The sequence below is a fragment of the Elgaria multicarinata genome, chromosome 11, assembly GCF_023053635.1.
Source record: "Elgaria multicarinata webbii isolate HBS135686 ecotype San Diego chromosome 11, rElgMul1.1.pri, whole genome shotgun sequence".
NCBI lineage: Eukaryota > Metazoa > Chordata > Lepidosauria > Squamata > Anguidae > Elgaria > Elgaria multicarinata.
The window spans coordinates 8,198,412-8,224,185 of NC_086181.1; the positions used below are offsets into that span (position 1 = coordinate 8,198,412).

The window sequence follows — 25,774 nt, forward strand, 5'->3', positions numbered from 1 at the left end:
AGATCCAACCCTTTTCTTTCATCTGGGGACTGCCACTCTCTTGTCACAAGCAAAATGTTCCTCAGGAAACACAGTCCAGATGCCATGTTTTTGCTATGCCAGAAAATGAAAGTTTATTCAAATTTAACCAAAGAATCTTCCGTGTATAAAGTATGAAAGCAGCAGGGGAGGGAGGGATTACCATGCCACCAGAGCCACCTTCTACACAGTACACACTGAACTTTCGTATGGCTCCCAGAGGAACTTTCTAAGCACAGGAGAGGGACACATGTTTTCCTTTCCTTTCTCTCTTCAAGTTCCAGCCCCAATCAGTCCCTCCATGCCTTTGGATTTTATGCCTGGGCAGCGAGATTTCACATGCGGCAGATCTTGGTGCTGATTCGCGGGCCTGGTGGGCACGGGCCACACGGTGGTGGGCAGGGTGGCCTACATGGGCCACAGACAGGCGGTCCGCAGGGTGGAGGGCCACATGGAGCACAAACTGGCCCACAGGGATTGACACAGGATGGGGCCAGTTTGGGCTCGACCACCGGCATGCAGGGCTTGCAGTTTGGTGGACAGACGGGAGCACAGACGGGCTCTGGCACACAAACTGGTCGGCAGACGGACGAACGGATGGCGGTTGCACACTCCGGGTTGCAGGGACGATTGGGTAGCCTGGAAGAAGAACATATGTCAGTTTTTAGAAGGGGGGAACGATGTGCTTGGAGGAAAGTCAGTTTGAGAACATGAGATTATTTTTAAGAAGTAGTGAGAGGTGTTACGTGATGGGCCATCTTGAGCACTTCGGTTCTAAACACACTTCCCATTGGTCATGCTGTCTGGCAATTATGAGAACAGGCCAGTCCAACTGGAGGGGACCAGTTTGAGGATGACTGTACTAGCAACACTTACGCTCAAGCCATGCATCAACATCAGTCCCTGTTACAGCCCTTCTGAACCTTGGATTCTGGGATGTTGTTGGACCACGATTCCCATCTCCCCAGCCAGCAAGGTGGATGGACAGGGATGATGGGAATTGTGGTCTAACAATACCTGGGGACTCAAAGTTGGGAAAGACTGTGGCCTATTAGCTGATACCTGTCCCTTGTAAAACACCATCCCTATTTTCCTTTCTGCAGTGATGTTAGAAATACTTTAAAAATTATGTTAGTGCACTACAATTTTTCACATTTCAGCCTCCGTTCTCTACAAGGTGGGTAGATGCATCTAGATTTTACTACACATCCATTAACTGGGAACACATGGGCACTAAATGCCAGCACGCTGCTTCCCTTCTGCCCTCCACCTCATAACAACCTACACAGAAAGGAAATGCTCCTGTATGAGTTGCAGCTAGGGCTGTGCACCGCTTCCGCTCCAAATTCCGAACCGAAGCGGGGCAATTCAGACTGAGTCAGTCCAGTTCCAAAGTGGGTCCAGATCAGTCCGAAGAGGGTCAATCTGGTCTGAATTGCTTCGGATCGCTCCAGACTGATCCAGAAGATTCAGAAGCCCAGCCCCAGCCTGCCTGGACGGATGGCCTCACACCTGCCGAGCAGCTGCCCCCACTCGTGACCCCCCCAGATGTGTCCAATGAGTGTGCGAGCTGCCTGCTGAGCCATGATACCCCCTGCTCCTTACCCGGACACATCACAAGTGCCCGCAGCTGCCTGCCTTTTCAGAGAGCATCAGCTACTGAGTGGTATAAAAATGCAATAAATAAATAAAATGGCGACTCAACTATTTTTGTAAACAAATCCTGTGCAAAGCAGTCATGTACTCCACATTACAAGTTTAAATGGGATCATTGGGCATGTCCACAGGTGGGGCGGAGCAAGTCGCTTCAGATGTCTGAATCTCAATTCAGATCTGGATCTGAAGTAGGACAGCTTGGGTCCGAATCAGGCGGAGATGGATTGGGGGCAAATTTGGAAGCTCTGAATCGGCCTCTGAAGCAAGTTGGGGGGGGGGTTGTACACAGCCCTCATTGTAGCTATTCATTAATCAGCACAACCACTGTGACAGCAAACATTACATTTAAAAGAAAAGGATGCAGTTGTAATGATTTTACGAACACATCCTGTTTCAGAATCCCTCGCAGCAGAGGCTGTTGTGGAGAAAACGAATTAGCACAATGAAGAGCAAACAGCCTTCTCCAGTGGGGAGTTGGGGACAAGTAGCAATCCTTGGTGGGAGGACAGACGTTAGAAGCACACCGACGTTCCCCTATTTTCATCTGGGAAGTGAGTTCCAAAGAACGTTTCAACCATGGAGCTCCCTTCCAGGTAGGGGGAGCTCACTGGATCCCCACTGGGCCCGGCCCACAGCTTTAATTTTCCACACATACTTGCAGTCTTCTCCTTCCAGCATGTTGCGGTAAGTGGCAATCTCACAGTCCAGCCGGGCCTTTTCGTCGAGGAGGGTCTTGTACTCGCAGTTCTGGCGCTCGATGTCGCAGCGGATTTCGGCAAGTTGGGCCTCCACGTTGCTGATCAGGCACTGGAGCTGGGAGAGCTGAGTGCAGTAGCGGGACTCTGTTTCTTGCAGCGTGCACTCCAAGGCACCTTTCTGAGAGCGGGAGGAGGCAAAATGCGTCATCAGGGCGGCAACAGGGGCTCCTGCTTGCACACAGCACAACGTGAACGTAATGGACTACAGAGGTTTTTTTGTCGGCCAGCTTGATTATTTTGAGATTGGGAACAGTGATGGTTCCTCAGATTGCAAGACTGCATGTAGGCCTTGAACTGAGAATGCAAAATCAAGCCATTGACAGTGCAGCCCTATACAGGTCTACTCTCATTGAGAACATCCCATTCAGTTCTGTGGGCTTACTTCCGGGTAAATCTAGATAGATAGCAGCCTGAAGTGGCTCTTTTGTTTTTGGTGTTGTTGTTGTTTTAATCTGTGGTGCCATAATCTTTTGTGCACGTTGGTTTCCAAACCCAAAATATCAGAAGAGAACTGTATAAAGGTGGTTCAAGTGCTGAGCAAAAAGTTATAAATAAATAAATAAATTCAGCACCAACAAAAGGGGAATTCTGCACGATTGTGTTATTTCTTCTTTCTGTTAACCACGTGGAGGAGTCAGGAGCCATGTTGGTCACCAAAGCCGTGCAACTCTCTCACACCCCTGTCTTTCCTAGCTCCTACAATTTTGCTGGCCTTTGCCCATTTGTTAATGGCCTTTGTTAATTCTGCCTCCACAGATGCAAGCCATAGAAAAATTGCTTGAAAAATAATGAAAACAGGTTTTTCAGGATGGTGGGTGTCTAATTGCAGGCTCCTCTGATAAGTAGGAAGATTGCAGAGTTGTGGGACCTGTCACATCTGCACAGTTTAGCCACATGTTAAACCTGTCCTCACAGTTACTTATTTGTGTAATGTATTTCTTAGATGCCTTTTCAAGACTGTGGTGTTCCCAAAGAGCCTTTAATTTCAACCATTTGAAACTAAGCTAGTTGAAATAAAATTCAATTTCATATATTTAGGCTGAGGGTGTTGTAGTCCATTTTCTTCCGGGTGCCCTTTCAGTTGGCTAGCCTGGCGTTACGCAAGGAGTAGCCTGGTAGCCAGAGCGTTCATGTGTTGCTTCACGGAAGGTGCACAGGTGATGCAACACATGGATCTGTTCTTAGCTTCCTGGACCCTCCAGGGCTCTTTTAAGGACAGGATATGCTAAGGAAATGTTATAACCTGCCTTACGCCTTTGAGGTGGATCAGGAATTAATCCAGGTTACCAAATGAGATGTCGGCACCTGCTTTGCAGCACAACCTCTTGTCTTGTACAGATCTCTGAAATGAGGCTGATGTGGCAGAGGAAATGTCCTCTGATAGTGGAAGGATAAATGCAATATGCGGAGCTTGTATGACCCTCCCGTTGTTATTGTACTCCAACTCCCATCAGCCCCAGCCAGCATGGCCAGTGGTCAGGGATGATGGGAATTGTAGTCTGACAGCATCTGGAGGGCCACAGGTTCCCCACTCTTGTGCGACACACACACTAGACTTTGAGGATTTATCTCCCTGCTCCTTCAGAAGAACTCTTCAGAAGCAAGATATACAGAGGTTGCTGTGAATGCGCTATTTAACACCTGGCGATATGCTGGGCGTTCTGCATTGCTACTCACCATGCTCTGCTGAGCCTGTAGGTCGATCTCCAGGGCCTGAACGCAACGCCTTGTCTCAATTATCTCGGTCTGGCAGCATTGCAGCTGTTCTCCACTGGAGATCACCTCCCTGTTTAGCTCTTCCATCTGGTGAAATGCATTTAAAAATAAAGGTGGGGAATGAGAGGGTTGCAGGATTCTGCCATGAAAGAGGGTCAGCGAGGACTCATTTGGAGGGAAAGTACTTGGGCCCCCAGGGAGGACCATACCTGGGTACAGTACCAGTCTTCAACTTCCCGACGGTTTTTTTCAAGGTCAGCCTCATACTGGCATCGCATCTCATCCAGGACCTTGTTAAGGTTGCAAGATGGGGCGGCATCCACCTCAACGTTGATGCGATCGCCAAGCTGGGATCGAAGGGCACAGGACTCCTGGAGAAGGGGACAAAGAGGAGGACAAGGTATTGGAGACAACCTGTCTCCCTGATATATAACCAAATGCTGAATATGCTTTAATCTGTATATTGATGGTGGACCAATATTGCAAACTGGTTGGTTGGTAGGGACTTGTTCGACCCTGGAATAAATGTGATTTGAGGAGCTTCAGTGGGTGGGGCATGCTTCAGGCCCAGGGTCTGATGGTCATAGTTGGGACTGGATGGAAAGAAATTTCCCCTGGGTGACATTGATTTGTAACCCTTAGGGGTTTTGCTCTACACTCGCTGTGAATAGGTTCAGTTGATTGTATAAGGTCTGCCAAGCTATTTTGCTCTGCAGGCCCCTGCGTTCTGCTGGTGGTGTAGATCAGCCTTCTCCAACCAGGTGCCATCCACATTTGTTGGGCTACAGCCCCCATTACCCCCAGCCAGCACAGCCAATGGCTGAGGATGCTGGGAGCTGTGATCCAACACATCTGGAGGGCATCTAGTTGGGGAAGGTTAGTGTAGAGAGTGGGAACTGATCCAAAGAGGGGCTAACGGGTAGACAATGGTTCCTGCCTTTGGAGAAGGATTGGACTCAATGGCCTCAGTGCGCTTCCCGCTCCATGATTCTGTGTCCCTGCATCTCTTCTAGCCTTGGCGTGAGCAATGTTTTGGTCATACCTCTTCATGGTTCTTCTTGAGGCACATCATCTCTTCAGTCAAGGACTCGAGTTGAGCTTCCAAGTCAGCCCTGCACAGGGTGAGATCATCCAGGACTCTGCGAAGGCCATTGATGTCAGCCTCATCCCGCTGGCGCAGGCTCAGTTCATAATCATACCTTCGAAGGGGTGGAAGGAACATCATTACAGGAGGGCTGAGCAGACAGAATGTGATGTCTAGGCCTCAGAGCCCAGAGCACTAATCCAAGCCCAGATGTAGATCCCTTGGGCAGTGACTAGAAGCCAGCTTTCCCTAACTTAGGCCTTAGCTAGACCTAAGGTTTATCCCGGGATCATCCCGGGGCCATCCCTGTTCATGTAAATGACACACAGGATATCCCGGGAGCAGGCAGGGACGACCCCGGGACGATCTCGGGATAAACCTTAGGTCTAGCTAAGGCCTTAGTGTCCTTTAGGTGATTTGGACTAAAACTCCCATCAGCTACAGCAAACATGGCCAATGGTCAGCAGTGATGGGAGTTGAAGCCCAAAACATCTGGAGGGCATCAAGTTGGGAAAGGCTGATATAAGATGAAGAAAGCTGATACAGACTTTTGCTGGTGTTCTACGGTCCTCCATGAATATGTGCCAAATGTTTTGAGAGCTCTGGAACTGTCTTCTCTCCTGCAATTACCCTACTTCCTTTGTGGAATTTTATCGGGGTGGGGTGGGTGGGAGTCCCTTCTACTTGTAACCTTCCTGTGTTTTCCTACCGCTTAGTCCATCTTTTTGCTTACCAGAAAAATATCCATTATGGAGGTAAAGATGGAAGAGTTGCACAACATCTTTTGATTGGTAGTGCTAGGAGGCCTCTGTCTGGAAGCACCCTGTGTCTCATCCTAGATTGCCCATCAGTTATCCATGAACAGAAATAATCTATTTCATAGCATTGTCATGAAGAGGAAAGTATACATCCTCTGATGCTTATGGATAAGGGACACAGAATATCCACGTGATGTTATGAATTTCTTTATTACAACAAATGCAATCTTATATACCTTTCCTTGGAATGAACCTCACTGAATTCACTGGGACTTACTTCTACACAGACATGCAAACGATTGGACTGTTTATCCATCGTTTTGTAGTCTCTGTGAGAGGGTGATAAAAGCGTCATTTGGGACTTGGGACAGAATGGGACTTCTAAAAATTTGATAGTGATTTTGGGTGTGGATCTGAAATCAATCTGAAATCAAAGGGTGTGACATTGTATTTGCACTGTGTGTATGTGTGTATATGTGTGCATGTGTGTGTATATATGTGCACTGTTTGATGGGCTTGGGCAGGGACAGGCCATTGTTTTAGAGGAATGAAACTGAGTTCACATTCTCCACCCAATAAATTCAAAATACTCTGGGTCTTAATAGAACAGCCTCTAAAGTTTCTGAAGCATAATTTAGTTTGAAAATGTTGATCTGCCAACTCTTAACTGGCCCTATTACTAATATTGCCCATCAATTTTTAGCCTTGTTTTCCCAGAAATCTGCCGGTGAACCCCGTTCTCTCCTGGGAGTCATGTAGGGGGGTACAATACATCATAGGAAGGGTTGAAGAACAAGAGGGTTCGATCCATCCCACAAATAATCTTACTTAGTGCAGTAGTCATCCGAAGCCATTTTGAGATTATCAATGTCGAGACACAGTCTTGCATTGTCAGCTTTAGTGCAGCAAATCTGAAAAACAAGAAACTAAAATGTAGAAATGTGCGACTCATTTTTCAGCATTTAGGAAATGGATTCTGCTTGCTTGTTTTTTGTTTTTAGAAGGGATAAATGCACATTTTTATTGAAGAAATTTGCATGCAGTGTACATCTATAAACATTCTTAACTTTATTCCAAGGCAGCCTGAATATGTGAAAGCTCCATATTTCTTCAACGTGCGTGTGTGTGTGTGTGTGAGAGAGAGAGAGAGAGAGAGAAAGAGAGAGAGAGAGAGAGAGTTATACAGAAAAATGAAGAATTTACTTGGACTCATTGTTAACTCAAAAGCTTGTACAATATTAAATCATAATGAAGAAGCCCATTTAAAAAACATAACCTGCTATCTGCTTTGTATTGCTAATGTTCAAGTGGCTATTGCAGATAGGGTATAAGTTTTAGTAGCCTTTTCCAGCCGCATATAGCCAGCTGCTAAATTGCAAAGCAAAAGGTATAAAAGCTGTTGTCAGCACTAAACCACTTTTTCATATGTACGACATGATAAAAAAAGTTTATGCAAAAGTAGAATAATGTCAAAATATAAATAGGTTATGTATATAGCTCAAGAAAATGACTCTGAGACACTAAGGCCTCATCCATACCAAGCAGGATATTCCACTATAAAGTGGTATGGAAGTGGTATATAAAAGGCAGGAGCTACACTACTGCTTCACAGCAGTATTGAAGTGCACTGCAGGATCTGCACTACTGCTTTATAGTGGTACTGAAGTGCACTGACAATTGTTGGGAGCCCATTGACACATCTACACCAAGCAGGATATAACACCATGAAAGTGGTATGAAAGCAGTATATGGTATGTGTCATGTGCCCCAACAGTTGTCAGTGCACTTTAACACCACTATAAAGCTGTAGTGTGGCTCCTGCCTTTTATATACCACTTTCATAGTGGAATATCCTGCTTGGTGTAAATGAGGCCTAAGTAAGCAGAATGCCAAACTCATAGAAGCAAACAACAACATTTGAACACTTAACCTTGCTAGGCATTTGGCAACCTAGATTGGGGCACTCAGGGCAGGACTTTGGGGTGGAAGTCTAGAGCCCCCCTCAATGGAATGAGCAGGAGAGCCCCCGAATGCAGCAGGACTGGCTTACCACATTTTGGGGGAGGTGAAATAATACCCATTACTGTCTAAGGGAGGGGCAGAAGATGCTTGGAGGGTGACAACAAGGAAGAGGGCCTGCTGCCCTCCCCCCCCCCCGCAATTCCTGGTGCCAACATTGTTATATTTTCAGTAGCAGATTTATTAATTAATTTATTACATTATTATACAGCCTAATAGCCGAAGCTCGCCTCTTCTCTCAGGCACTTGGCAGCATATTATGAGGTTTTCAGGTCTTGGATTTTTCTTATTGTTGATTGCTTAAATTGTTCTAGACGTCTGTGTATGCTCTCTGTTTATATGTTCATATGTCAATGGGTTTTGTACGATGTATAATGTATTTTTAATGGTTTTTAATCTTTGCAAACCACCCAGAGAGCTTCAGGGTTGTATAGAAATGTAATAATAAATGAAATGAAATGAAATTATTTCCAGAGTCTAAAATTACGAAACCGCACCACTGAATGAACACATTCATTATTCAGACCTTCCTGCCTTCGGATCCCCCGGTTTCAGCAGCTTGCAAGAGTGTGTGAGGAGCTGGAGTTCATGAATGACTTTTTAAATATAAAGACCTAGATAGTCAAGCGTTTCATTATGCATTCCAGCAGACAGGGGCCAACAGCACATCCTTCTTGCAAACATCCCTGTGGCATCTTTCTGGCCACGGTCAAAACAGGCTTGGAGGATCATTTGTATGACCCTGCGTAGCAATTCCTATATTTGTATGAGACAAGAAATGGGTCTTTAGCTACACCAGCTTTCCATAACATGGTGCTCACCAAATGTTTTGACCAGCATGGCCAATGGTCAAGGATGATGTGGCCTGTAGTCCAAAACATATGGAAGCCACCACGTTGAGTAAGGTTGAGCTACACCTTGAAAGCTTGAAATGGCAAACGGAAGCAACCTCACAAACATGCTCACACTTTTCTTGTCCATTCTCCAATTAAAGCAAACCAACAAACATGTCCATTCATTCAGATAAAAGACTTCTGAATTTCCCATGGAACCCATTAGACCCCAAGACACCTTTATTACCTGCTGCTGGAGCTCATCAATGTTGCAGTAGAAAGGTTTGAAGTCGGTGCACACGTAAGCGTTCTCACATTCGTACCATTCGCGGATCTTGCTTTCCAGGTCGGCATTCTCGTGCTCCAGGCAGTGCACTCTTTCCAGGTAGTTGCCCAGCCGGCTGTTCAGGAACTCCATGGTTTCCTTTTCATTGCAGTTCAGGATGCCTTCATCACGGTTCCCAGCGAAGCAGTTGAGAGGGTGGGCAGGAGGTGGGATGCAGGGTGGCGGGACACAGGTGGAACCCAAGCTAGGAGGGGGAAGGCAGGTAGATGGCACGTAGCCCCCACTTCGGCAGCTGCTGGGCAGTGATGGGGTGGTCCGCCCCGGGGAAGGCAGGCAAACACTGGATCGGCGCAGAAGGCCGTGTCCGGGTCGGCAGTTGACGGAGACGGCACTGTTTGGGCGGCAGTTGGTCGTGACCCTGAGGGACCCACAAGGGCGAGGGGAAGTTGTAGCCATAGTAGAAAGGAAAAGCTAGATTTCAGAATGAGTTAGAAGACCCAAGGTACCCAAGTCTGGAAGGCGATTTCCCTCCTGGAGCCTTTTTATACCAGGAGCATTGGGTGTGGGCTCCTTTACAAGGCTTTCTCCTGGTGGCGATTCACCTGTGGCCTTCTCATTTAAGAAATGCTTAAAAAGCATTTCTTGGCCTATAAAACATCTTTTTGCCACACACGCCACTCGCAAAGTCAGGACTTCTCTTGATGGCTGTGCCTGGAATCATCGTTTTATGGGACACCATCAAAGCAACCTGTCATCATCAAACACCAGCTTTCAATAGCTGGGTGTGGGTCATTTCGACAGCATTATGGGCTTGATGTTTCACAGTGGGATGGCCTCCCTTCCTCTTTCTGCCCTAGATTGACCAACCCAAAAGCAGGCATGCCTAGGGTGACCATGTGGAAAAGTGGACAGGGCTCCTGTATCTTTAACAGTTGTATAGAAAAGGGAATTTCAGTCATTTGTATGCATGCAGCCCCTGGCAAAATTCCCTCTTCATCACAGTAGTTAAAGCTGCAGGAGCGATACTAGCATGACCAGATACAAAAGAGGGCAAGGCTCCTGCAGCTTTAACTGTTGTGATGAAGAGGGAATTTCACCAGGTGCTGCATGCATACAAATGACACCTGCTGAAATTCTCTGTTCTATTCAACTGTTGTACCTAGTTCAGAAATGTCAATTAGTTCAAAATATGGCAGCCAGGTTGGTCACCACTACACCTAGGAGTGAGCATATTATCTCACATTAAAATCACTCCACTGGCTGCCAATTAGTTTCTGGTTGAAATACAAAGTGTTGGTCATTACCTTTAAAGCCCTACATGGTTTGGATCCAGGTTACCTGCGGGATCGCCTTCTCCCGTACAATCCGCCCCTCACACTCAGGTCCTCCAGGGAGAACTTACTTCAGTCAGCCAAAACTAGGCTGACAACTGTTACCCAGAGGACCTTGTCTTCTGCTGCTTCCAGACTGTGGAATGGCCTGCCAGAAAAGATTCGTCAACTTAACACTCTCTCTCAGTTTAAGACAGCTATAAAGACTAGCCTCTTCCAGCAGGCCTACCCAGATGAATTTTAAACCAAGAATTTTAAGATATCTTGATTGTTTTTTGATGTTCTATTGGTTTTATATGCTTTTTAATTAATTTTATGAATTTGATTTATATTGTATTGTTGTACTAATGTTGTTCCCCACCTCGATCCAATATGGTCACCCTAGGCATGCCAAATAATTTCTCTTGACTGCACCAATACACAGAGGAGGTTGTATGTAGGATAATTTTTTCTGTAACTGCATGCAAAGTGCTTCAGTGTCCAAAGAACTTTGTAAAAGATATACTAGGATGTTTATTCTGATACTTTAGGGCTGTTCACACAACACGCTAACCCACATCCAGTGGTTGATTGTGGGTTGTTGTTGAATCATAGGTTGTATGTTAAAACATGGGTTAGTGTGTTGTCTGAACAAAGAATGTTTTCCTTACAGTGGTTTGTTAACCGTGCAGTGTGGCTTGTTAACCACCCTGAAGAACTCAACAACAAATCATGGGTTCTCAAGATGGCTTCTGCAAGAAAAATCAACAAGCCACCTTGCATAAATGTCCTTGGTTCAACATGCTAAACCACAGTTCAAAACACAACCCGTGATTCAACAGCAGTCCACACTGTAGGTTGATGTGTTGTGCGAACCCAGTCTTCCTATCGTGATTCATTGGCATGGTTCCATCTGGTACATCAGAGAAGGAGATGAGTGGATTCCCCTCCTCCCCCCGATACATTTTATTTGTGGAGATTTTATGGGAGGATTTTGGTTCACACTTAAGACATAATTAATTGCCATATTTTATGTCAGGAAGGGAAATCATCCAAATTTGGTGGTTAGATTAGTAGAGTATGGCTTCCACTTTTATGTGTTGCTCTGTCAGTACCTCTGGTAGCAGGTAACCTTGAAAATGTGGCCTTATGGGCATTGTAGTCTGGGCACCTGTTGGGTTGGATCTAGGATCTGCCTTCCACAAGAAATAGGGCTGTGCCCATGGATGGCCTCTCTGCCTGACCTTTGGAGATCCCTCCTGCTACACCCAACACAGCTCACCCATTTAGCAGGATCTCCTGACTCTCTGTGTAGCATCTTCAGGAGGCTGGAGGAGCAGCCATGGGAAGGTGGGAATGGGGAAGTCTGCTTCCACGAGATCAGCTCCTCATGCTTGAATCTGGATCCAACCCCTGTAGGTACAGACAGGGTCTTCAATAGACATTTGCCTTAAGAACGTAGGAAGCTGCCTTATACTGAGTCAAACCATTAGTCCATCTAGCCCAGTATTATTGACACTGACTGGCAGCGGTGGCTCTCCGGGATTCTGGGCAGAATGTCTTCCTAGTCGTACCTGGAGATCTGGGGGATTGAACCTGGGACCTTCCGCAAAGCATGTGCTCTATCACTGGGCCACAGCCCCTCCTTCATCTGTGTATGTCTAATCTCCTGCCCTGTCTAACCTTCCTATCGTCTGTTGTACACTGTTTGTATAACAGAACAAACTTTGTGCAGGTTTTCCAGACCAACCTCTGCCAAGGCTTCACCGGCAGCTATGGCAAGCTTCCCTTGAATATAGAAAGCATTTTGGATTTCACTAAACCCATAATGTATAAACACAGCTAAAGAATGGTATCTTCTAGTTATTATTTTTCTCTGCATTATTGTTTAAGAAGATAACACAGGAGCCATAAATTAGATGGAACATTTGCTCCAATTTTCCTTTAAGGGAATTGTTATATGCTTATAAAAACCTGTCTTTGGCTGTTCATCACCAAGTTGTTGCCACAAAGTGACACCAACCTGCCTATATATCTCAAGCAGCTTGGTAGAGAAGTAAATATGTTTACTGACCCCGCCAAAAAAGTGCAAACTCAACAATTCTCAAATTACAGAAGCAATTCACATATAGCAGTGCAGAGGGGGACGTGACATTAAAGGGACAGATTGGGATGGGCAACATCAAAATAAAGTTTCATGGAACTACTTCTAATTGACTCAAGTTTATGAGAGATAACAGCAGATCAAGCAAGGCTGGGAAGCATCAGAATGGAAATCAACACGTGATAGCAAAACTCAGCACTCCAGGAGGGGATCTACACTAATATATGAAACGTTGTTTTTACAGTCATTGAACGTTTTGTTTTTGAACGATTTAAAACGTAGCAGTTTTTAAAACGTTTACTTATGTTTTCTCTTTCCATGGGAATGCATTCCTTTTGGCCACACTAAGAGAATAAATCCGTTTGTTCTATTTCCCCATCTGCCAATTTCCCCTCCCACTTCCTCTTCTCTCCGAGACAATCCTCCACCTACAAACAATCCATGAAGTAGCCTCCCAAAAGTGAAACTGGAAGTGGCTGCAAAAAAGAGGCTTGAAAGAAAAAAATGGCTCCAACTTTGGGCGCAGAAATTACATAAGCATGCCCCCCCCCCCCGGAATGTGATTGGCTAATTAAAAAATACAGGAAACCCATTTAATATGATGAAATCGGCTATATCATACCAAATAGAACGACTTATTTCAGATAAGTTCAAAATAAAAACCGGAGAGAAGACAACAATAAAACGTCACAAAGTGAACGTCATGTGGCGTAATACTACGAAACGGACACTTAAAAATGGTAAGACACGTTCTAACTTGACTAGTGTAGATCCCCTCCAGGATGGAGATGTATCCAGCTAAAATGCTAAGAAAATGTAATCTAGCCTCCCTCAGCCATGCACCTTCCAGATATGTAGGACTCCTATCATCCCCAGCCAGTATGACCAATGGGAATTGAAGTCCAACACATCTCAGCATCCATTTGGGGGAAACTGATGTAATGCATAAGATATTGTTTCCTCCTTCCATTGCCCAATGGGAATGTACAGTTTTGAATGCTAGACACTCTGTTGGAGAAGAAATTTGTATGCAGAAAATGCAACATGTAATGTTTACATGGGGAGGTGTCAGAACTTGACTCGGATCAAAAGTGACATACACTGAACAGGAACTCCACATCACCAGCCCACCGCATGTGTGCAGGCGAATTTATTTGATTTAACGGCAAGAGGAAAATGTGTTCAAATGCATTCCTTCCTTCGTTATTATTTCACCTACTACTACAGATCTGGAAGTGGCCCCATAAGAGAAGCCAGGCAGATCCAGGGAAGCCTTTTAAAGACAAGTTGTTCAGTGTAGCAATGTGGGAGAGAGCATGGGACTAGGCCAAGTATGTGCACTGGCTGTCCATCTCAGTGGCCATCCATGACTCAGGACCAGCTATTTGCAAGCAGGGATCCTTCCTGGCGTCTCCACCATCATCTCCTGCAGAAAGCCACTTCAGTGCGTTAAGAGACTAGTTCCAGACTAAATTAGTTGCACTTAATTCCCATTGAAATCAGCGGAATTTAACAGAAGTCATTGCTAACTTGTCCCTCTGATTTTGATGGGATCTAAGCTCAGCTTACTAAGTCTGGACCCAATCCACTGTAAAAAGACTGTGTCCTCCACGTGCTTTGCTTGCCCCCTCCCCCAGCTTTCTGTTGGTACCAGGAGACCCTGGTGTGGGTATAAGGGCTTATTCATCAGGTGTTGGTCCATATATGAGCAACAGGTAACTTGGAACTCCTGCTGTTCATTTCTCGGCATTACAACTTCCCCCTGTGACGTTCCCTCTTTTGTTGCATCCGTGCTGCTCATTCCCTGCCTCTTCAGCCCCTCTCCTTCCTTCAGCTCATCTTTTTGAAGGCAGATTCTTGGCCCACTTGACCTCACAGGTCTCATTCAGCACAGCCCTCTGCCACACCCAAGCCACCATTATTGGCCTGCCCCCAAACTCCTGTTCCCAATCCAGTCAGGTCTTGCTACACCCCACAGCCAGAACCAGACAAGACTGTCAATAGCTCAGTTGTTGACAAAGTAGGAGCAGCTTTCATGGCCTTCCCTTTGGTTTTGTATAAAAATTTACAGGCCAGGAATTTGCTAGGCAGCATTTTGCACGGGAACAGGGGATTGCCTTAGTGCCTGGGGTCTCTTGGCTCGCAATGTTAATAGCCTAAGCCAGCCTTCCCCAACCTGGTGCCCTCCAGATGTGTTTGCCTACGCTCATCTTTTGGGGGCATTCACTGGGAGCATGATTATTTATATATTTATTACCAGTGGTGGCTGCTGGCTCCTAGGTCAGTGGGGTGATGAATCTACTCTGGGTGTCAGTCAGAACGACTCAGAACTCTAAAGAAGCTACCCAAAGGGCTGTTGGGGATAGAGTTCAGCTGTTTGGATAGCTCCTTTAGAATTCTGGCTGAAACCAAAAATGGATTTACTGTCCCACTGTCATATGAGCCATCAGTCTCCACTGTTCATTACGTGTCCGTACCACCCAATAGCCAAAGCTCTGGTTAGTAGAAGTATCACCCTCCAATGAATGACAGCAACTCAAGATGGTTAAATTCAAGATCTATAATAGAGATGTTGGAGCTGCAGGACTGATAGCTGTGATAGGATCAGGCTTGCTCAGGGAGTCTGAAAAACTGAGGCCATAGCTAGACCTAAGGTTTATCCCTGGATCGTCCAGGGGTCAAACCTATTCATCTAGGTGACACACAGGGGATCCATTACTCAGGCAGGGGGAAACCCTGGATGATCCCAGGATAAACCTTAGGTCTAGCTGTGGCCTGAGTCAAATAGAAGTGGTGAAGGGCTCATCTACACCAAGCAGGATATTCCACTATGAAAGTGGTATGAAAGAGGTATATAATAGGCAAGAGCCACACTGCTGCTTTATAGTGGTATTGAAGTGCACTGACAACTGTTGGGGCCCATTGACACATACCGTATACCACTTTCAGAGTGTTATATCCTCCTTGGTGTAGATGCATCATGGGCCCAAACAGTTGTCAGTGCAATTCAGTACCACTCTAAAGCAGTAGTGTAGATCCTGCAATGGACTTCAATGCCACTGTAAAGCAGTCGTGTGGCTCCTGCCTTTTATATACCACTTTCATGCCACTTTCATAGTGGAATATCCTGCTTGGTGTAGATGAGCATGAAGTTCTAGGGCCTATGGGCAGATTAAAAATCAACTAGTCATCAGGGTCCAGATAGCAATCACCCAAGAGTTCCTAAAGAACTCAGATATGTAATTGCTGGTAAAAAGAAAGGAACCTCTCATGCAAGCACTGAGTCATTACTGACTCTTGGAGGGACGCCAGCTTTCGCTGACATTTTCTTGGCAGGCCTTATAGCGGGGTGGTTTGCCGTTGCCTTCCTCGGCTGTTATTACCTTTCCCCCAGCTAACTGGGTACTCATTTTACTGACCTCGGGAGGATGGAAGGCTGAGTCAACCCGAGCCGGCTGCCTGAGAACCAGCTTCCGCTGGAATCGAACTCAGGCCGTGGGGAGAGTTTCAGCTGCAGAAACTGCTGCTTTACCACTCTGCGCCACAAAGGCATCTTGTCCCTAAAATGGGTTTCTCTAGCAGAGGATTGGAAAGTAGCCACTGTAACACTGATCTTTAAAAGGGAGACCCAGGCCGTAGCTAGACCTAAGGTTTATCCCAGGATTGTCCTGGGGTCAAACCTGTTCCTCTAAGTGCCACACAGGGCATCCAGTGCTCAGGCAGGGACGAACCCGGGATGATCCTGGGATAAACCTTAGGTCTAGCTACGGCCCCAGAGAACTTAGCTTAATGTCTGTTCCACCAGATATTTTGACAGGTAGCAGTAGTAATGATAAAAACAAGACTTGCTGAGGAAGAATCAGTATAGGTTCAGCAAAGATAAGCGCTGCCCCACCAACCTTTTTGAGTTCTTTGAGATTATCAAGAAGAAAGTGAATAGAGGTGACCTGGCAGATATTATATACGTGTACATTATGTATCAGAAGGTATTTCATGGAGTACCCCATCAAGGCCTCTTGTCTAAACATAGTTCTCATTGGGTAAGAGGATGGGTCCTCTTGTGTATTCATAACTGTTATATATCAGAAAGCACAGAGTAGGAGTAAATGGGCAGTTCTTGTAGTTGGGGAGGGGGAGTAAGAAGTGGCATCTCCCAATCAATGGGAGATGCCACTTCTTACTCCCCCTCCCCAACTACTAAGTACTAAGCAGTACTAAGCAGGTTATAAACTGCTTAGTACCTCTATGGCCACAAACTACGGTGGCCATAGAGGTACTAAACTTAAAATCGCGGCCTGGTTCTTCTCAGATGCGTCATCTTTGTTGATGATGGGACCGGCAGGGGAGAGGAGGCGGCAGTGGCAATGGCAGCAGGTAAGCGGCCCAGTGCTGCTCCGAAGCAGCCCAAGGTGCTCCAAAGCTTCGGAGCCGATCAGCTTCACCTTGGAACCGAGGTGAGGTGGGCCAAATCAGCCCACCTTGGCTCGGATTCAGACATTCATCTTAGGCACTGCACAGCCCTACTTTTAAGCAAGACGCGATGGAAATGAACACCAGCGAAGCAGAGCATAAACTCAAAATTCTCCATGCAATACGAGGAAAAACAAACCAACAGCTTTATTTTGAATTCCGACATTTCATCCCAGAGGCTGAATCACTACTGAAGGGAAGCAACTCTATCATTTGAAAAGTGAATATATGCACCAAAGTCCCAAGGAATGAAATGAATCAAGAAGACAGAACATTAGCCGTGAGCCTCCCGTAATATTTGCAAGCAGGTAACTGAATGTCAATTTCTTCTTCCCATCATGGTAGATCCACTTTGTTTCGACATTTTGCTGCTCTTTAGAGGGCTAAGTGCTGGACTTGTTCCCGAGAGGATATGATCTTTCCATCCTTAATCTCCTCCGTAATGGTGCGGATTTTTTTAGTGATCTGGGAGACTGGAGTGGGGCATTCTGGCACGCATGGAACCCTGGGGAGCCTGAGGTTGCAAAGAAATTTGGGGTGAAAATTGGAGAAGAGGAGAAAAAAAATTGGGACAACATGCTTAGTGTGGTCTAATAAAGTCAGTACTCATCCCCTTCTAGTCGAAACACAGAAGACCGTTGTATATCAAGGAGTCATTGTATATCAAGGATTATTTTCTGTCTAAACATGCATAGGATTGTGCATTTAAACTCTTTTTGCCTTAGACATTTCTCCCAAGCAGGAACCCTCCACCCCAAATCTGCCTTTAATTTTCACTTTTTGGTAAAATTAGGTGACAGTCTTAGGCCATAGCTAGACCTAAGGTTTATCCCTGGATCGTCCAGGGGTCAAACCTGTTCATCTAGGTGACACACAGGGGATCCAGTGCTCAGGCAGGGATGAACCCTGGATGATCCCAGGATAAACCTTAGGTCTAGCTGTGGCCTGAGTTCTTACAATGCCAACATGTAGTTCTTACTGTACACCTGTGTCTGGGAGGTACCATTTTGGCCTGCAGTAGGGGCTTCCTCACATGATTGAATGCTCCTCCGAACAAAAAAACCCAACAGCAGCCACACCCCTCATGTCATCTTTTATTTGCAGCTTATGTTATTTTGTAAGGAGGAGCGTTCCATTGTAGGTACTCCAACCCACTGGCTGAAATTGCATCCCCACCCCCCACAGGATGATTCCCTCAGTGAGAACTAGACAAATGTTCACAAGGTGTAGACTTAGATGTGCCCAATACTCCTTTGGGCTGTACATACTTGCAGTCTTCTCCCTCCAAAAGACGTCGGTACGTTGCAATCTCCGATTCCAGGCGAGTCTTGACATCCAGCAGAATCTTGTATTTGTGGCTTTGGCGTTCCATGTCACATCGGAGGTCACCTAACTGGACCTCTATGTTGCTGATCAGGCACTGGAGCTGCGCTAGCTGGGTGCTGTAGCGGGCTTCGGTTTCTTGCAGGGTGCACTCCAGAGCAGTTTTCTGACAGGGAAAGGAGAGGCACTAAATTGAATGGTTTTGAGAGGGGCAGCCACATTGCCTCATGCAGCAAGAACAACGAAGAATTTTGTGGCAAAATAGAATTTTGTAGAATTGCAGTTCTACCGCAATTCATTGAGAACTTCAATTCTATCACCTGTGAATGGCTTAAATGGAGAGAAAGATCCATTTGGCTGCTATGCAATGCCAGACTAGCTAGCAATCCAGGAAGACAATTCTTAGCTCTTACTTTCTTACATTGTTATGTCAGTTAGACAAAAAGTGTTGAAACAAAGGCCGTTGCTAGACGAGGCCTCAGCGCGGTGTGAGGCCCGGTCTCCCTCCTGTGCATCCAGATGATGCACAGGGGATTCTGGGGTCAGGCCGGGCTAAGACCTCGCTTGAACCGGCATAAGCGGATTCGCTTATGGCCCGGTTTTTCCGCAGCCCCAGCTTCCGTGGCTTTTCCCGGCTGTTCGCTTACTCACGAGTAGCCAGGAGAAGCCACGGACTGGGCACAGCGCTCCATAGGACTGCTGTGCCCTTTGGGCCGGAGGGGGGGAATCATGGGGGGGGGAGATGGGGGCCGAGGGAAAGACCGACCCGGCAGGAGAGGGGGGGAAGAAGAGCGGGCACGGGCATCGTGGAAGGGGGCGGGGGGAGAAGAGCGGGCACAGGCACAGGCCTGGCAAGCAGGGGGAGGACGGGCGAGCGAGCAGGCGGGGGGCATCAGGCATTGTGGGGGGAATCAGGGGCAGGGGGAGCGGGGGGGGGCTTTATTTTTTAAAAAAGCACTTACCTTCCCGGCGGTGCGCTCCTGCGCACATGGCCCTTTAAGGGGGGAAAATGGCAGACACGACGGGGTTTCCCCTTGCCCCGTCACTTGTTGACGTGTGGAAAAGGGCGACGGCGCATGCTAGTTGCAGCACGCCGTCGCCCCAACTCTTGGCCGGATTATCAGGTAGGTCTAGCAAGGCCCAAAATTAATTAAGAAGCCTTTCATATATTTAAATGTAAGAATAACAATTGAGGAGCATCCCAACAGAGATAGCAAGAAAGAGAATGGAGGCTGTATTAAAATCAATTGGGTAGAATGTTATGAGATGTGTAGGGTTCTGTAGTAAAATTAATGCTGGCCTAGCAGAAGATACATATATAAACAAGGCATGGAATATGGCTCCAGAAGGTTGTAGAAGGCCTTCTGGGCTGCGCAAGAGAGGATCTTCCACACCCACAAATCATCCTATTGACACACCATGTTCTGTTGGGCATCCAGATCAATCTCAAGGGCCTGGACCGTGTGTCTCAATTCAATGATCTCTGACTGACAAGTCTGCAACTCTTCGCCACTGGAGAGCACCTGTTGGTTCAGCTCTTCCATCTAAAACAAAAAGGAAATGGTGAGAGCAAGTGTCTCTGTTGAAAGGGAAGCCATCTATCCTTGGTGGCAGTTTGTGGAGAGGCCCTCCCAAGATACCCACCTTGGAGGAGAACCAAGTTTCAACATCTCGGCGATTTTTTTCAGCCAGGCTTTCATACTGGCTCCTGATCTCATCCAAGATCTTGTTCAGGTCACACGATGGTGCTGCATCCACCTCCACGTTAACTCTGGCCCCAAGTTTGGAGCGTAGGACACTGGCTTCCTGCAGGAAGGGACAACGCATTTTTCATCAGTGAACATGATCAGGTTTCAATTAGATGTAAAAACCCGATCACAAGGACTGGAGGATGGGTTGGGATGGCTCCACATGGCACTTAGTTTGAGCTGGCACAGGAGAGAGGTTGGAGCGAGGTTGGCTCTCCCTAAACTTGTTGTTTTTCTTACACAACTGCCCCACTCCATTGATTTTCCTGACTTCATCCATCTAACATACAGCTGGAAATCCTTCCCAGATGTAGGGGTTGTTGCTGTGTAGCTGCAGACCAGATAGAAGAAGAGTTAACTGCCAGGCTGTGACTTCTCCTCCCACCACCCACCTTGTGCTACAACAGAGAAGTGGTGTTTAGGTTTCCCAGATCTGTATGCTGCCAGCGGTGGAGTTCCACAGTTATTAGTTTTCAATATCTAACAGTTCAATTAAAAAACAAAACAAAACAAAACCCTTCCATGACATTCAGTGGTGTTTGCTCCGTACTGCGTGAGTAGCCTAAACGTCTTTTCTTTGAGGCATAAAAACTTGCAAGCTTTTTCTGAGGGAAATAGCCCTCCAAAGGTTATGATCGTGCCTTCTTTGTGGTACTCCCTGGTGTTCCTACTGCAGTTCTGTTTTGCATTGCAGAACACTCGTTTGCTTCTCCTCACCAGGCCAAGTGTATTCCAGTGCTGTTTGTTTATGTCAAAGTAAGGTCCGAGTGGGGTCTGGGAAGTTGGGCACAAGGGAGTCTGTCAGACTCCCCTACCTCTGGTGGACTCTCGTGACAACTCTAGTATCTAGCTAGCCTAATACAGAAAGGTGTTGTGATGGCTATATATTATCTCCAATATCAGAAACAGTATAAGTTTGTATACCAGTTGCTGAGAAACACAAGTGGTAGAGTGCTATTGTGCTTATATCCTACTTGTGGGCTTCTTATTAACATCTGGTTGGCCACTGCAGAATGCTGGACTAGATGGACCCTTGGTCTGACCCAAAACAGTTTTATGTTCTTACACTACTTTGAGAAAGGGTTGCACCAGGGCTCTTGAAAACCACCATAACAGAGGGAGCTCCATACATGTGGAGCCGCTGAGAGTATTTCTCAATGTGCCCTTGATGGTTTATTTGGTGGATTCTCAGTTTGGTGGACTATCAGTATTATCAGTTGATCCTCAACATCACATTGGTGCATTGGGAAAGAAACCACCCATTGCACATGGAATGACATTAATCATAAATAACAGAATGTAGCAACTGCAACCTTTTCCCCCAGCCATGCTTTGCTCTTACCTCCTCATGGTTCTTCTTGAGGCAGAGGAGCTCCTCCTTGAGGGATTCAAGCTGAGCTTCCAGATCAGCCCGGCATAAGGTCAATTCATCCAAAATTCTGCGCAGCCCATTGATATCGGCCTCAACACTCTGGTGAAGTGCCAGCTCCGTCTCGTACCTTTGGAATAGGAGATGTTAAAACAAAACAACCTTGTCCTCCATTCATTATGGGAAAAAATAGTTTAAATTAGGAGTCATTCTATGTAGGAAGGAAGGTTATTATCACAGGCCTTTTCTAGCTGAAGTCACCTCTCCAGAGTAAGTTCTTGCTCTTAAGTTAGACTAACTTACTTGGTCCTGAAGTCATCAGCAGCTAGACGGGCATTGTCGATTTCCAAAACCAGCCTGGCGTTGTCTGTCTTGGCACACAGGATCTGCACAAGAAATCACAGAGCTGTGAGTTGTTCTTTAAGGTAGATTCCTGAAGTGAGCAAGGGGTTGGACTCGATGGCCTTATAGGCCCCTTTGAACTCTACTATTGTATGATTCTAAAGATGTGAAAAAAGCATGAGGTCATGATTTTAGAGAGCAGCATTTCTTATTCTGGGTGTTCTGTCTGGATGATCTGGGGAAGGAAGTTGGATAACACTGGTAATAGATTAATGAAGATATCATAAATGCTGGAAAAAGCATCACCCAAAATGAAGGGCTGGCCTTAGTGTCAGTAGACCATATTGCCCAAGGTCATTCAGTGAATTCATGCAGTTGCACTATCAGGGCAGAACACTGGGGCAGAAGTCCAGGGCCCCACTCAGTAGATGAACAGTGGGCCTCCCAAATGCAGCAGGGCTGCCTTACCATATCTTGAAATAAATGAATAATACTCACTACCATCCTTTGGAGAGAATAATCAGGCCAAAAGACTTTTAGAAAGTGGCAACAGATGAGAGTTTTAAGGGAATTTGAGCTGATGAATAGCAAAGGCAATGTGCCAAGTCAGTATGTATTTTGCCAATCTAAATATCTTGTGTTCATGCATTTGACGTGGTTCTTTAGAAAAAATGAAGTGATGGGAGTGATCAGGATTCAGACAATGTTTCCTCCTGCATTCTGGAATATTCTCCCCCTCCACAAGATGCTATTTGCCCCGAAGGGATGTTGCTTCTGATACCAATCACAGCTTCCCTCCAGTGGCAAATGGCAGCATCAAAAAATGAGTTTTTTTCATGGGGACCATGGTGTGGTTGAAAGGATTAATCCCGTCTTCCTGTGTACAGTATGGTCTTGATCCTGAATCCCCCTCCCCAATTTCTGGTATTTAAAAACACAGACACACACACACACCCCAAAAATATATATCACACATTTAGCATAAAGTGAAGTTTGGCCCTAAGTCACAGCAAGGAGCAAGGAGCAGGTAGTGCTAAGCATAGTAAGTACCAATGGGAAAAGCATGAAGAGATAATGGGAGACCACATCTTTCTCATGGTCTGCTGAGAGATAAGACGGAGAAGCTACTTGCTTTCTTCCGTCTTCCTTCTTCAAGTGGATAAAGAGTTGAAGCAGAATATTCCAGCAAATCAATACGATTTGCCTGCCACCAAAATATTTAAAGCCCTTAACTAAGATCAAAATCACTTTGCCTGTTAAGCCCTTGTTTACCTGGCTTAGCCACCTCCCGATCTTCATCCTCAACCACAATGAACTGTAAAAATGTGTAAGGAACGTGTTTTCTTGGGACCTGCAGATGGCCATCTTGCAGCAACCCAGTAGCGACCTTCGTCAAGTGAGTGTCACCATGGAGAAGCCCCCTCCCCTCTGGTATCCAGGGAACCACCAACTGTGGCATGTTTCAGGCACCAATTAATGACCCATCTCTTGACCAGGCCTTCCCTAGTTGATTGGGCTGCTAATTATGGGCTCATCTACACCAAGAAGGATATTCAACTATGAAGGCGGTATGAAGGCAGCATATAAAAGGTAGGAGCCACACTAGTGCTTTATAGTGGTGTTGAAATGCTCTGACAACTGTTGGGGGGACATGACGCATGCCATATACCACTTTTATACCACTTTCATAATGTTATATCCCACTTGGTGTAGATGTGTCATGGGCCCTAACAGTTGTCAGTGCACTTCAGTACCACTCTAAAGTAGTGGGGTAGCTCCTGCAGTGCACTTCAATACTAGGGGTGTGCACGGACCCCCCGCTCCGCCCCGCGGGCTGATCTGAAAATTTCGGATCGGCCTGCTCCGCTCCGCACCGCTCCGCCCATACTCCGCTCCTCTTCGCCGCAGAGCTCCAGCTCCGAGCTCAACAGTGAAGGGGAGTGGCGCCAGGTAAGGCTGGGAGAGGAGGGCGGGAGGTTTACCGGGCCCTGCCGCCATCGCCGCCCATGCGGCGATGGCGGCAGAGCCCGGTAAGGGACCAAGGGGGAGGGGGGCCTTACCTGCCTCCGTCCGCGGTCCGTCGGCATCTTCAATTGAGCCCGCGGTTCAACCACGAAGTCTGGGCCGCAAGCGGCCCAGACTTCCTGGTTGAACCGCGGGCTCAATTGAAGACGCCGACGGACCGTGGATGGAGGCAGGTAAGGGAGAGGAGGGTGGGGTGGGGTTACCGGGCCCTGCCTCTGTCGCCGCATGGGCGACAGCGACAGCGGCAGGGCCCGGTAAACCCCACTTACCTTTCCGGCGGAGCTCTGGATCGAGGTGAAGGATCCGCCTTCACCTCGATCCTCTTCGCCACGCTCCGCCGGCCCCCCAATCCTCTTCGCCTCCGCCTTAAGGGCAGGCGAAGCCCCCCGCTCCGCTTCTAATTCGCCGGTCTGATTAGAAGCGGAGCACATCCCTATTCAATACTGCTATAAAGCAGTAGTGTGGCTCCTGCCTCTTATATACCGCTTTCATTCGGCTTTCATAGTGGAATATCCTGCTTGGTGTAGATGAGCCCTCAGTCTGTTAATTATGGTGTGATGTTTTTAATGTTTTATAAATGTTCTGTATAAATGGATTTGCACTGATTATGATGTATTTTGATCTTTCTTTGTAAGAGATATTCTTAGAAGTATTTTTAAATATGGTTGGCGGTACATAAATTTATTAAATAATTGAGTAAATAAGAAAGAATGTGCAACTGCATTTACTAGCATGTCTTTGTTATTACTCTCCTCTTTCACATACCTTAGTTCTCTCTCACTCTTCCAACCTTAGATTGGAAGCTCCCCGGGGCAGGGACTTGCCGTTTTGCTTACATTGCAAAAAACCCAACAAGCAAAATCTACCACTTCAAACATCAATTGATTTCAACAGAAGAACATTAAGCATGTGCTTAGCTCCCACACTGAAATCACCTCTGGCTGCATTGTGCCCCATGTACAGGAATGCTGCCTCACAAAGGAATGATGATGATGATGATGATGATGATGATGATGATGAAACAGCCACCCTTACCTGGTGCTGGAGTTCCTCAATAATCTTGTAATAAGACTGGAAGTCGATGCACACATAGGGGACTTGGCATTCGTACCACTCACGGATCTTGCATTCCAGGTTTGCATTTTCCTGCTCCAGGCACCGCACTCTCTCCAGGTAGCTTGCCAGGCGGTCATTCAGGCACTGCATCAGCTCCTTTTCATTGCAACTGAGGATGCCTTCATCATGCCAGCCGTAGCTTCCAACAAACGCAGGTCCGAAGGAACCGTTTGGCGGGCAGATGCTGGGCGGGCAGGTCCCAGATCCCAGTTTAATGGAAGAGGATGACATACTCCTGCTACCAAAGGCAAGGCTAGGCACTCTGCACGAGCCGCCAGAATGGACGGACGAAATCCGAGTGAGCCCCCTAGAAGGGCCACACAGTCCCTTGACGGAACCAGAAGAGACGGTCTGAGCATAGTACTTGGAAGCCATGGCGCCAGTGAATGAGCTGAACTAGGGATGCTTTAGCAGATTTGCACAGCAGCTCAGAAAACCCCAATTGCCACAGAGTGAATTTGCCATTCCCCGCTAGGCTTTTTTATACTCCGCTGGTTGGGCGTTGACATATTATATAGGCTCTTTCTCTTGGGAAAATTTATGCCAGCTCTCTTCTGAGCATTGCAGAGCTTGTTGTTTAATTGCCCATCAGGAGGCAACTTCCTCATAAAAACCCGAAATGGGCTCAGATAAGTCAGGACTCATCACTAGTGATTCTTCACCATTTATGATGTGCATTTTTATAGCCTCCTCAAAGAGGCCTTTGATCATAATTAGGCTGTGGCTTTCATTAATGGAGCGTGGGGATAGTAGGTGGCAAATGGCACTAGAACTCGAGTTGCACTTTGGGGTGTGCATGTCTAGATTGTTACACCAATGGCACAATTGTAAGCATCTTG

The 25,774-nt window shown here is 46.6% G+C and overlaps 2 protein-coding genes across 3 annotated transcripts; both read right to left on the bottom strand.

Annotated features, from left to right (window-relative positions):
* Positions 1 to 353: 353 nt before the first annotated feature.
* Positions 354 to 9,584, bottom strand: LOC134406638 (keratin, type I cuticular Ha4-like). Its single transcript, XM_063138155.1, has 7 exons — positions 9,090 to 9,584; positions 6,819 to 6,901; positions 5,191 to 5,347; positions 4,358 to 4,519; positions 4,110 to 4,235; positions 2,330 to 2,550; positions 354 to 657 (listed from the first exon to the last, which is right to left on the bottom strand). Exons 1-7 carry the CDS (start codon positions 9,582 to 9,584, stop codon positions 354 to 356), a joined length of 1,548 nt encoding a protein of 515 aa, XP_062994225.1.
* A 7,803-nt stretch (positions 9,585 to 17,387) lies between these two features.
* On the bottom strand, positions 17,388 to 25,310 carry LOC134406575 (keratin, type I cuticular Ha6-like). Of its 2 annotated transcripts, XM_063138062.1 has the most exons (8): positions 24,855 to 25,310; positions 21,756 to 21,838; positions 21,426 to 21,582; positions 19,980 to 20,141; positions 19,754 to 19,879; positions 18,245 to 18,501; positions 17,999 to 18,040; positions 17,388 to 17,517 (listed from the first exon to the last, which is right to left on the bottom strand). In XM_063138062.1, the coding sequence occupies exons 1-8, from the start codon at positions 25,308 to 25,310 to the stop codon at positions 17,388 to 17,390; spliced, it is 1,413 nt and encodes a 470-aa protein (XP_062994132.1). The 2 variants fall into 2 exon arrangements, with proteins under 2 accessions (XP_062994132.1, XP_062994133.1); XM_063138063.1 differs by lacking the exon at positions 17,999 to 18,040 and having other exon boundaries at positions 17,388 to 17,526; positions 18,281 to 18,501.
* Between the last annotated feature and the right edge of the window lie 464 nt (positions 25,311 to 25,774).